Genomic DNA, 12968 nt, shown 5'->3' on the forward strand with positions numbered 1-12968 from the left:
GGAACCTTGAAATCTCACTAGCAAAAAATCATACACATTTTGCGGAGCAACCTGCACTTTACCAAAACAAGTGAAAGAGCATTCCAAATTTGTCTCACCTCCCAACAATGAAGAAAAAATGCACCCGACAATGAAGAGAATGGTGCAATTAGTCTATTGCACCTTGGCACAATGTACACATACGTGGGCTTACAGTCTTATAAGGCCTTCTTATGTATAACAAGTCATTTTTATTAATTTTGTTAAAAGTAAAGGTCTAGATGAAAGAAACCTTTGCCTTCCAAACAACATGATACATAGGAAAAGGACTAAGGGTGAGTATTTCCTCCCCTTTTTCCCTTAACTTTTCCTTTTTTAAAAGTAAAAGTTGGGTATAACGCATTTGGTAAACAACTTTTTTAGTTTTTAAAAGCCAACTTTTAACTTTTTTAGGGAGCTTTTAAAGTTAAAAACTAGCTTTTTTCCAATAATTATTCTATTCTATTGTTGTCCTCAGTTTTTTCAACTATTACAAAATTACCAAGACATTAATTACATTTCTTGAAAATACATATCCATTTTAATCATTTTAAATACTTTTAAACACCTTACAACTTTTTTACCAAATACTCAAGGCAAATTTTTTCTTTCTAACAACTCCTTTTTCACAGGGGGGCCAAGCAATCTTTACAACAATCTCAATAACTCCTTTTCACCAGTTCCTTTTTAAAAATCCTTTTAAAAGCCACAGTAGAGCCAAACTAAGCCTAAGGGTTGAAGGTTTCGTAAGAAAGGAACTTGAAAAGTCCCCTAGCAAAGCTTGAACATCTCCCTTTGTTTGAGGAGCAAAATAATCCAACATACTTAGTAAAGAAGTAAGTGCATCAACCTCTCTTTCATTAAGACTCCTAAAACTTTGGAAGTCCCAACAAAAAAAACTCCAGCAAATCCTCACCCACTTCATATCATCTGAAAGCAAAATCCTATTACCATTATCCACTTTACACTAAGAGGAAAGAACAAGCAAGCAACTTGGGAAACAAACTTCCAAGTACTCACATGAGAAACATTGTGACCTCTAGTTTCCCAACCATTCTGATGAACTCCATACGGACCATACTTCTAACGGTAACCTGGTGACATACGGAAGGGGAACCTTCATAACTATTTTCCAATTAAAGAGATATTTTTAGATTTTTAGATACTGAGTTACCTAGCATCCCTAGAAAGGTTAGGTCTCCTAACCACATCCCAACTTGCAAGATGATTCCTCTTATTCCCCCTAGTATTTGACCAAGGAAATCTCTTATAATCCTTTCTCAAACACGTGCCACACTTGTAGGAATTCTAAGAATGGATATATATATATATATATATATATATATATATATATATATATGGGAGTTTTAGAAAAGGGAAGCACTAAGTAAGCCTTCTTCCACCCTTCCAATCAACTTCCCACTTTCTTAATTACTGGGTCCCAAAGGCAACAAGCTGGGTTCCCCCTTGAAGGAAGGCCTAGATATGATAAAGGTCAAGCCACTGAAGCACAACCAGCTAGAGCTACCATTGGGTTGCAAAAGGCAACAGGCATAGGGTTACCCCTTGAAGGAAGACCTAGATATGATAAAGGCCAAGCCAATGATGCACAACCAGCTAGAGCTTGAAACTCTAAGTCACTTTAATCCAAAATGATGCCTGTAGACACCTTAATTTTTACCAAGCCTTTCTGAAAGGACTTGGTGTAACAAAGTTGACTTTGAGCCTAATTGAGCCTCGGTTGTCCCAAATTTTGAGCCCCTTTGATAACTGGAGTCCCATACTGCAATCCCGGTTATCTCAAGATAGTTTTGCAATTTCGAGTCAAGTCCCAGTGTTCTAGAGAAAACTGTTTGAGCCTTTTTCACTATGATTTTAAATTGAGTTTTTCATAAAATTTATTCAGTGCTAGGAAATGTTCATTCTTGAAGTTCAATTTAAATCTAAATGACAATCCTTGACTCAGATTTCAAAATTAAGTGATGTGTTGTTGAAAGCTGAGCTTTAAAGGTTTAATTGAATCTTTTAAACTTTTAATGAGATTTTCAATTGAATGAGTCCTTTGATTTTAAAGTTGGGGTTCTATTTGGATGATAAATTCATGCTTTAATCACCAGGCTCTTTTATGATGAAATTGTTCAACTTGTCCAATCAAAATTGGTTAATTTACTTGGTCAAAATTGGTCAACATTGGGATACATGCATCATTCATTCAACACTGGGCAGGTGTACATACATGCACACACAGCCCACGCGTACGGCAACACGTGTTGACTCATGGTCGCGACCAAGACCTTAAATTGGTTTTCCCCCCGTGTCGGTCAACGTTTGACCGATTCATCATTCCCGGAACCGGCTCACACCGACTCTCTCCATTTCACTTGTATATTATTATTTATGTACTCAGATAATCCACAAAAATCACAAAATTCTCAAAAATCCCAAAAATATTTTCATACTTTGATTTTATTTGCGCTATTATGAAGTTTGGGAAAAATCACAAAAATCACAAAATGTTTTCACACTTGGAAAAATCACAAAAATGTTGTTTTAGGCATAGAAAATCATTTTCATCCCGAACAAATTTCAAAAACTTGCCAAAATAGTAATCAAGTGTTCTAACCGCACTTCAAAAGGTTAGTGGCGACTCCATCACACATTGCTTTTTCACGAAAAATCACATTTCCAAAATACACATCCATTTTTTTTCAGTTTGCAGCCGCACCCATTTTCACCAAAGAGTGGTTCTCTGGGCAGGGTCCGGGACGTCGCGACAACTTGGTAACTCCACTGGAGATACTTGAGAGTCGAGCCGATGATTAATTGAGGATTATTCCAAAATCCAAATCTAATGAGCCTTCTTGATTGCTCCTTCCTTGTTATGTACACATTGTCCATATGATTATTTTGTTTGCAGGTACTTTGCGAATAAATCACAGTAAGTAATTGAAATAAATGCTCGACTTTGCTTGTGTTTTCATTATCTACTGAATGAGCATGTGATTAACTGTGAATGCCCTAATTTAACATGAGATGATAAGCATGTGATTACTTGATTCCATGACTTGTGTGAATAAAGCATGTGTTTAACTCTGAATAATGGATGGATTTGGGGTAGGGGGTGCAAACTGAAATTGTTAAACTCACACACTCTCACAGCTCTATACCCGGGCTTTCCCTTGTTAGGATTAGAAAGGAGTGTAATAGTGCCAGTTTCCATGTGGCATGGTCTATGGGGACCCGCGAACCACTCCGCTCAGTGCGAGCTTTGTCTGGACCTCTGTGAGGGAGGATGGAGTTTCAATCTGGGGACCTTTCTCAATAGGGTCTAGAGTTTAACCACACATGATTGTCCATAATCCCTTGCCTAGGGTAGAGCCTCAGAAAACCCTTCTTCCTCCAGCCAATGGGGGACAACCATTCCCAACACCCCCTTGCGCCAACTCTTCACTCCTCAGTCCTCTCTCAATTCTCTCAGCCTCTCACTCTTCACCCTTCAATCACTTATTCCACATTGAAAATATGAATTTGGGGGGTGCCTCTACTTCTTAATAAATACAACTGAAAGTTTATTTTATTCTGAAGAAAAATTATCCAATTATTATTAAATGTGTATTTATCTTTGAATATTAATATATATTATTAAAATTATTTTCATATTAATCAATTTTTTGGTTTTTCGGTTCGGTTTTTTTTATAAGACCAAAACTGAAACTGAAAGTCGTTTTTCGTAAAAGCCAAAACCGAACTGAATACCAAAACCGAAACACCTAACCAAATTGTCAAAAGGTTCGGTTTTGGTCTAGTTTCAGTTTTTTGGTAAATTTTGTACGCCCCTAGTCACAAGACCATTTCTTCACTCTTAGAAGGCTATGATGTTCTGCCATTGAGAAGGAGCCAAACATTCATTGGCTAAGGTGGTACGGGTGGTACTCATATTTCATTGTGTTTTGAAGATTCAAAAGTTGGTTTTTTGAGTAGTTTGTTCAATTATTATTATTTTTAGGTTAATTGCTTTTTTTTTTTTTTTTATTTGAGAAAGAATGTGCATGAAATATTATTTTTTTAATTGTTGATAAACACTGGAAGTTCAGTTTTGTATTATTTTTTCTTGATTCCTTTCTTTAAACAGCACAAAAGTTCTTTTTTTATTAATATTATTGACAAATTCCCGTACTTTTCATTTGTTTAGGGAAAGCATACACATGAAATATGACCCTTTCTTACTGTTAGAATTTAAATATATTTTACTATTTTGCTTGTTGTTTGTATATCAATATATGCATGTCATTTATAATTGATTTTGGGAATTTGTATTGAATCTTATGATTGAACAATGATCCTCGATACTCAATTCCCAAAATTGGAATTTCATTTCATGATTCAAATTCTGATTTGACAACTATGACTTAACCCATCAACCACCAAGATAAACAAGAAAATAGACAAGGGACCCTCCTAAGTTAATTCCCAAGAAGCCCTAAATCACTTGATATCATTCGGCCTACATATACTAAGTCAGAAACTATTTAAACAAAACCTTATATTTTCCATGCTTCTTATTTGTAACTGAAAGTCTTAAGCATATTTACATGAAGTGGGAACTGGCATGCAGAAGTGGGGAGACTTAAAGGTTAGAAGTGCAAATACATGGTATTGTCAATTTTTTTTTTTTTTTGGGATATGATAGTATTGGCAGAAATATGCACGTAAATACAAAATTCAAACTGACATACAATATTTTCAAGAAGTATGTCCTCCACTGATAGTCTGATACATAAATTAACCTAATTGCATAAAGACAATAATTTTGCACAAAATGCCTCAAAAGCTGCAAAAATATTTTGGAACTTCATCTTTGTTTAATCCATACATAACAAACTATTAAATGTGTGGCCTATGAAAAATATTTTGAGGTTTATAATGGTGTTCTGTCATCATGTAAGCGAGATTTTTTGTCATGATTTAAGCAAGACTTTACCAAAGAGTCTGAGTAAGTAGTGCTAAATTGAGGTTCTAAGACAGATGTGTTGCTTACACCATGTTTGTAGGCTGGACTCGAATGAATTAGGACTAGAATGGAATGAAAAATTGTATAGGAATACATAGGAATAAAGTGACCCCTCCCATTCTATTGCGTTGCATTCCTACTTACTAATATTGTGCTAGTTCCTAGTTATGTATGAAAGGGATTGAGTGATAGAGAAAACAACAGATTTTGAGAATAAGGGCAAAAATGTTTGATGTGGTTGCTATAGAAGTTTCACTCTCCCTAGAAGTCCAAAACTAAGGGTCCATTTGGTATATTTTTTGTTTTTTTGTCCCTCTGTGTGTTTCTGTATAGTCAAGAAACATATATGAAAATGTGTTTGTTTATGTTGCTAATTTTCTGTTTGCATTATCAATTTTCACTATTTTCAAAACAGATTTTATGGTTTTTAGTTATTTTGGCAGCCTGTTGCTAGCATACTTTAATATCCATAATTAACTTTTGTGGACAAAATCATTCATTTCATGCATAATTTTTAATTAAAATAAAAATAAAATGACCATGAGAATTTAAAATCTAATTAAAATATAAATATCAATATAATTTCTAAAAATTTGAAAAAAAAAAATGGTAGTCTTTAAAAAATATTTCACAAAATTTGAAGTGCCATGTACAATAATATTGTTCTTGTAGGCACTAAACAATGAGTTTTGAAATTTAGTAATTCAGTAGAATAATTAAAATTTACTTTTATTGTAATATATTTTTTTTAATTTGTATTTTATTATTTTAATTATGTATTTTAATTGTTTTTTGATATTTCAAGGCAATAAGCATTTGTTCAATCAAAATTTTAATTTGTTTTAGTTTTGGAAACATTAATCAAACAAGTTGCTTGTTTTCAATTTTGAGTTTTTTTTTTTTTAGTTGTTGTTTTTGGTTTCGTTTTCATAATTTTTGACAGTGATGCCTACCGGACTCCAAAATTTGGCCTGATTTCAATCCCAAAGACCTTTCATCCTCACATAAGTATATCTGGCACTTTGGGTCCTCAAGTTGATTTATCAAGGAGCCTTATTTTATTAACTTGGTCAATTGGACCAATTTTTTGTCAATTCATCATGAGTTGATTTGAGGAGACTTGCTTCCATTAAATACATGTTTTTATTCATATAATGCGTAATTATGCTTGTATATGTATGTTTGTGTCTGTGCAAGCAGTGAACTAATCTTTGAAAAAGGTTGTTTTGTTGGTCCAATGATTATGACTTTTAGTTATGAATATGGATATTATTAGGAATATATTACCTACAAATAATATGATACGCTGTGAGAATTTGGAATTTCGATAAATGTTGAACATTCTTGGAAAATGCTGAAGTTTACATAGAACTTTAGATGTTAGGTTTTTGTCAATTCTTGGGAGTTGTGTTGAAACTCTGAAGATTCGAAATTCTTGAGAACTGAAAATATTGGGGTTTCGATGTGATTGGTTTTTTGTAATTATTGGTGTTATTCTTAACCGATTATCTTTTTTGTTTAAACAACTCATTTCATCAAAAATAATTTAGCTTTGGTTATTTTTCATCCTTCTAATATTCAAGAAATTCAACATGTACCACGGAACTCATTTCTTCTAAAATGACAGAAATGTCCTGGTGTTAACAGAACTTTCTTTTTCTTTGTTCTTTTCTGGGGTTGGGGGATTTGTGTGTGCCCGCGTGTGAAAACTCATCAATCTGACTAGTCAATTTTGAGTATACTCACAAATTATACTGTATAAATAAGTGGGTGCTGCATTTTTTGGAGGACTTAAGACTTGGAACTAACACATTACATGGGAATTGTAATGCTCACAGGGGTTGAGACTAGGGAATTTTCTCAAATGAATGCATTGTACTCAAAGTTCGGAAGTTTCTGAGAATTCAGAATACCAGGGATAAAGAATAAGCGTGTTAGATAAGCACTATTTACATTGCAAAGGACTTAAAACTGTTATATTACAATAATAGAACACATTAGTGGCAGAGGTTTAGGGCCCAGGAAAACCTTGGGAAAATATTGAGAAAAATTCCAGCAAAGATTTTCTTTCTACTCTCTCTCTTGGTTGTCTTTCAATTAGTAGTGTGAGGATCTTTATTAATTTCTTGCAAACCAGCTTCTGGAACGTGCTGTGACTTAATAAGCACCCTGTTTTGTGAATCATTAACACCGATGTTGTTCTTAACTTTGTCCATATGAATGTTTTGAAGTATGTGTTTTTTAGAGTTATACTCGTGCAGTAAGACAGTCTCCTGTTTTTCTGCATTACATAGTATTTCATATCTAACTTTTCATGACTTCATGCACCTTTAACCCGTAACAACTGTATCCTGTATCACATTCGTAACTTTACAGGTATCTTCTGATTCTCTTTCGTGATGCACCTGTTGAGGTGTGGGCAATGACAAAGAGTCCCATCATGGTAAGTTGCTTGATTCCTTTTTCTTCCCGTTCTTACATAAATATTTTCAAATAAACATAGATCATCTGTCGGTGTTGTTCGGCTGCCTAGGAGCCAATTGAGATCATTAAGTATCTTGGATTTTGAAATCTATTTGGTGATTGGGAAAGTTTGCTTGATGTAATTAGAGATGGTACAGATTTTTCACTTAATAGCATCACCTGAATTTTGATTTTTCTGCAAAATTCTAGAAATCTCTATCTTCTTTGATAAGAATTGCCATAGAGATTTGATGTTGTTGATGACAGTATGAAAATATGCAACCAACATATGGCAACAACTTGAAAAGAGGTAGAGATGTTAGTTTGATATATTGAGATGCTGATATTCCTATTAACATATTGCGAACACGACAGTTCAATGAATTCTTACCGGTGCATACCAAGAAGCAAGATTTTGGTATATTTTTATTTGTGACAAGTTTTAGGACTACAAGAATTCACAAACTTGCATGTGCATATATGTATATGTATTTTTGAGTACACATATGAGTGTATGCAGGCATGTATATGTGATCAATATTGTAGTGTGGTTTTTTATTTTTTATTTTTTATTTACTGTTATTATTTTTGAAATACTTGATTTCTCTAATAGTATTTCGACAATTTTACTTTCACATATAGCTTAGGTCATTAGCTCTTCCCTTCACGGTATTGGAATGGACACTTCCAGCAGCTCCACGGCCAGTTCAAAGTGGATCTTCTGGGAAATCGTCTCTTTCTAAAGATCGTACAGCTGTGACACCTAGTGGAGCATCTTCCCAAACAACAGCACCTTCAACTGATCCTAGTGAGCTTGTTTCCTTTGAAATGATCACATAATCTCGGCTGCTTAGCTGTTGTTTTTAGTGCATGTTCAAAAAGGGTTCAAAAATGATGAAAATAATTCTTGTTTGCAGAAACTGTGACCTCTGATGGATCTCAAGATGATACTTCAGAAAGTTTTGCATTTGCACTAGTAAATGGTGCACTTGGAGTTTTTGAGGTTCATGGACGAAGAATTCGAGACTTCAGGTGTCTTTTTTCTCCAACTTTGGCCCCTATTTTAAACTCATTCTTTATTTTTTCTTATTTATTACAAAAAGGGGAAAAAAGGAGGAAAATTCTGATCAATGATCACTATGAATTATTATATGGTCCTACTTATCTCTGTTGATTTCTGCTACTTGAGATAGAATTTGATTAGGTTGCTTATCTCATGAAGCTTTCATATTACTCGTCTCCAGACCAAAATGGCCCTCGTCTTCATTTGTTTCATCTGATGGGTTGGTTACGGCTATGGCTTACCGCATGCCTCATGTAGTATGTATCAAATATTTTAGAACTACCACCTTTAATTGGCTGTCTCAGTTTTTTTCTGATCGTTTTCAGCTTTCTAAGTCAGAAATTGACTTTATTGTTTAACAGGTTATGGGGGACAGATCAGGGAACATACGGTGGTGGGATGTAACAACTGGACAGTCTTCCTCATTTTACACTCATAGAGAAGGAATTAGAAGAATCAAATTCTCACCTGTGGTCGCTGGTGACCGTAGCAGAGGGCGTATTGCTGTACTATTTTATGACAATACATTTTCAGTGTTTGATCTTGTAAGCATTAAAACGGTTCTTATTAGGTTTTTGTGCGTGTATGCATGGGTGCGTTTCCAATTTTTCTGTTAATTTGTTATACACATATGGTGGTACATATACTAATCGTTAATCTGCATAGTCTGCCACCTGATTAACAGCCAATGCTTTTTTCATCTTTTCCTGTTGGCTCACTTAGGAAACGAACTGGTAGTTTTTTATATGCATATTTGGCAACTTCTGCCTATTTGATGCATAAAACTTAAATCAGATTTCTATTTTATGCTTTTTCACAACTCTACTATTATGAATATTGTATTTACTGATATGATTTAGCCATTGTTAGAGAGTGGGCTGGAAGCAAGAGCTTCCTGTAAAGCTTTTGGCTTAATGTTGATAAAAATTCCTTATATTGTATATATAAAAGTTTATGTTCTGTCAGATGATATGGGTTTTGGGTTGGTTTGTTTAAAATAATGTGTTTTTGGCCCAAACACCTTAGAGATCTTTTCCTTCATTGGATCCTGAAAATAAATGTGTTCCTCATTTGCAGGATTCGCAGGATCCATTAGCTAATTCCCTTTTACAGCCTCAGTTTCCTGGAACCCTTGTATTGGAACTGGATTGGTTGCCTTTGCGAAGTGATAAAAACGACCCGCTGATATTATGCATTGCTGGAGCTGATGGTAGCTTTCGCCTTGTTGAGGTTAATATGTATGTGCCACAACTCAATGAATTTCTAAACTTTTTTTTTTCTTTTTTTCTTTCATTTACATAAAAATAATATTTTTTTGTATTTATTGTGAACCAAATGTCTTCAGGTACATTTGGTTGCAGGCTTGCAGTTAGATGATGGCATGATGCTTACATGACCTAGAAAGAAAAAAGAAAGAAGCCTGTGCTAATATAAGGTCTCTGAACTCCTCCCTCAGGACATTCCTATGTTACCCATGGGGATGGGGTAGCCTTGACTTCTGTGTGTTCTTGTTTCAACCTTCTAATGAGAATTGAGGTTGTATTGTATCCCTGATTAGTGATTAGTAGGCCAGGATGGGAAAGGCTTGAGCTAAGACACACTGCTTAGATATTGTGATGTAGGACAGCATCAAGGATCTGCAGCCATGAGAGAATGTGGGAGAGAGAGAGAAAAGAAGAGGGGAAGAAGAAGAAACAGAAGGAAGAAGGACGAGAAGGAGACACAAGGGGGAAATCATAGGTTCACTTTCAATTCAAATTTAACAGTAACCTCCTACATTGCTTTCATGCACTAGAAAGCCTCCAACACCTCAAATTACACATATACCCCTAAAACTACATCAAATTACAAACACACGGTACGTATCCCTAAAATACACAAATATTATCAACAAGCCCTTAAAACACATTATCCTACTACAAGAAAACTAAACACAAAAACAGCTAATTAACTAAGCACATTTGGGTTCAAGAGCCAATAATCCATTGATCATCTTCTTTGACATAGGTCTCCAAACGGGGTTGAAATGATCCATCCAAATACCTGCTTCTCATCCTTCGTCAATTCTCTCCTTCCAAGAAAATTCAACTCTGTTGAGTTGGTAAAAGTACCAAGGAGGCAAGGTTACCATCACCGTGAATGGAATCATCTTGCTTCATAAGAAAGGAACCAGTGGTACACTTCAACTTGTTGAGTGGAAGAGCTTGAGATGGCATCAATTTGTAAGGGCTGCAAATGAACCAAGTCGCTCATGAGTGGATTGAGAGCTTGGCTTGATTAGTGCTCGTTTGAGCTTGTCAATTCCCAAGCCCAATTTTTAGGCTTGTTTACTAAATAAGCCGATCATGAGCATGGATGGGTTTGACTCATTTCGGCTTTTGACCAGCTTGATTAAGCTCTGTAATGGGCTCGATTTCAATTTTGAGCACATTAATTTTTCAGTTACTGCTCATTTATTTAAATTCTGCCATTGCTTCATTACAAAGCAACAATAATATGTTTACATTATATTATTAAATTTTAAGTACTGTCTTATCTATAATTCCCCTTCTATATTAAATTTTTACACTACTAATTTTCAGCTCTTATTAGAATTAATAATTAATTATTTATTAAAATTAAATTTAAAATTACAATTACAAAGCGTGAAGTAGCTGCAGGGTGGGGGATGAGATTTTATAGAGATGGGGAGGCTTTTCCCCCTTAAGAATTATTGATGTGGGATAAAATGCTCAAGGTCAGTTGCAACTTGCAGGCCAGTCTCCATCCCATTCTTGTCCCACATCGGAAACTCTTTGAACATTCATCCTCTCCTTTGCCTATAAATTCAAGATTCTCCCACTCATTACCCCATCGATGACTGAGCTGTACATGGTCCCGGCCCCACATGGATTTGTCCTCCAATATTTGAATTAAAATAATTTAATATTAAATATGTGGACTAACCAAGCGGAGTCCAAGTCAAGCTTGAGCTAGTAATTTAGGCCCCAAGCCGAGCTCAAGCCCAGCTTCCAAATTTTACATCAAGCCAAGCCCGAGCCTGAGCCTGAGCCCGAGCATTCCTACTTAGCTTGAACATGCTTAGGCTCTGCTTGTTTGCCACCCTAGGCTTATCGTCAACAGAGAGGGAGTGAGAATTTTCATATCATCATGCTTAACCTTCCTATTAAGTAACCATGGAAGACCCAAAAGGATATGATAAATTTTGAGAGAGGAGTATGTCACATTGAATTGGCTCCACAGTCGAACCAATCATGAAGTTAACCAAGTAACAATCATGGACCTTCAAGTTGGTATTGTTTACCCAAGCAAGTTTGTGTTGGTTGGGATGAGGTTCAACTTCTAAATTTAACTTCTTTCCAGTTACTCTGAAAACTACATTTGTACAACTACCAGGATCAATAACCAAAGTACAAAGCTGCCTTTGACAAATCACCTAAGTTTGAAAATGTTGGTTCGACTCCAATCTTTTTTTTCTTCAACCTTGCAGGAAAATAACATATGCCAAAGCACTAAACAGATTCATGTTGCCATCATCATCAAAATCACTTAGTATTTCTGTTTTAATTTCAACTTTTCAACTACTTGAATGCCATCATCCTCATTATCATCCTTTACCCAATTGCTCAACTGTTTTCTCTCATACAACTCCACCACTCTTCTCAAGTTTGAGGGTTGATGTAGCTCTAGGATGATTATGTTGCATATCCTCTCAATTTACTGCCTCCCCAATTGTAATGAGATGAGTTTGAAGGCAATAGCTGGCTCAACCCTTCCCTATACAAAGCTATCATCACTCTTTCCAATCTATGTCGGCACAAGTAGTCAAATGATAGAACCTACTAGTGTATTTTGTCACTGTAATTTATTCTTTATTCAAATCAAAGAGTTGGAGATGAACACGCTACTGATAATTGAGAGGCACAAATTGCCCTAGCATGGCTCACTTCATCTTATTCCACACCGTAGTCACACAAAATCCCCTTCTTCTGAAGATCTCCTGTTGTTTAATCCACCAAATCTGAGCATTTACTTTCAATTTTGACTCAGCTAAATACTATGCCTCATTCATGTCATACTATTGGAAATAGCACTCCAAGGAATACACCCAATCATCAAACTCATAAGGAGAACCATCACCATTAAAATTTGAGACTTCAAGTTTAATTTCTTTGCTCCAATGATCATTTGGGCACCACACTACTCAAAAGTACAAGGGACAGCAGCTATACCACCTTCTTGTTTTGTAGGAAAATCCATGGACCTTTTACCTAAGGCTGCAACTTTGGTTGTTAGCCTATTCAAAGCATCTGTAATAGTCTCCAAGGCATTCTCCATGTTTTGTACTCTACTGGACAATAATTCCACCTTTTGCAGACAACTCAACACTAATCACCATGTTGTAGTTATATA

General features: G+C 35.3%; 1 protein-coding gene across 2 annotated transcripts in view; it reads left to right on the plus strand.

Annotated features, from left to right (window-relative positions):
* LOC131157338 (uncharacterized) overlaps window positions 1–12968 on the plus strand; it is a 36888-nt gene that overhangs the window by 8488 nt on the left and 15432 nt on the right. For both annotated transcript variants that reach the window (XR_009137249.1, XM_058111404.1), the window contains exons 6-11: window positions 7406–7472; window positions 8135–8300; window positions 8410–8524; window positions 8737–8812; window positions 8918–9100; window positions 9633–9793. Coding sequence is in view for 1 of the 2 variants with exons in the window: in XM_058111404.1 (XP_057967387.1) it covers window positions 7406–7472; window positions 8135–8300; window positions 8410–8524; window positions 8737–8812; window positions 8918–9100; window positions 9633–9793 (768 nt within the window). In the remaining variant the exon portion in view is untranslated. The remainder of the gene's footprint in view (window positions 1–7405; window positions 7473–8134; window positions 8301–8409; window positions 8525–8736; window positions 8813–8917; window positions 9101–9632; window positions 9794–12968) is intronic.

The sequence above is a fragment of the Malania oleifera genome, chromosome 6 (assembly GCF_029873635.1).
Source record: "Malania oleifera isolate guangnan ecotype guangnan chromosome 6, ASM2987363v1, whole genome shotgun sequence".
Classification (NCBI taxonomy): domain Eukaryota; kingdom Viridiplantae; phylum Streptophyta; class Magnoliopsida; order Santalales; family Ximeniaceae; genus Malania; species Malania oleifera.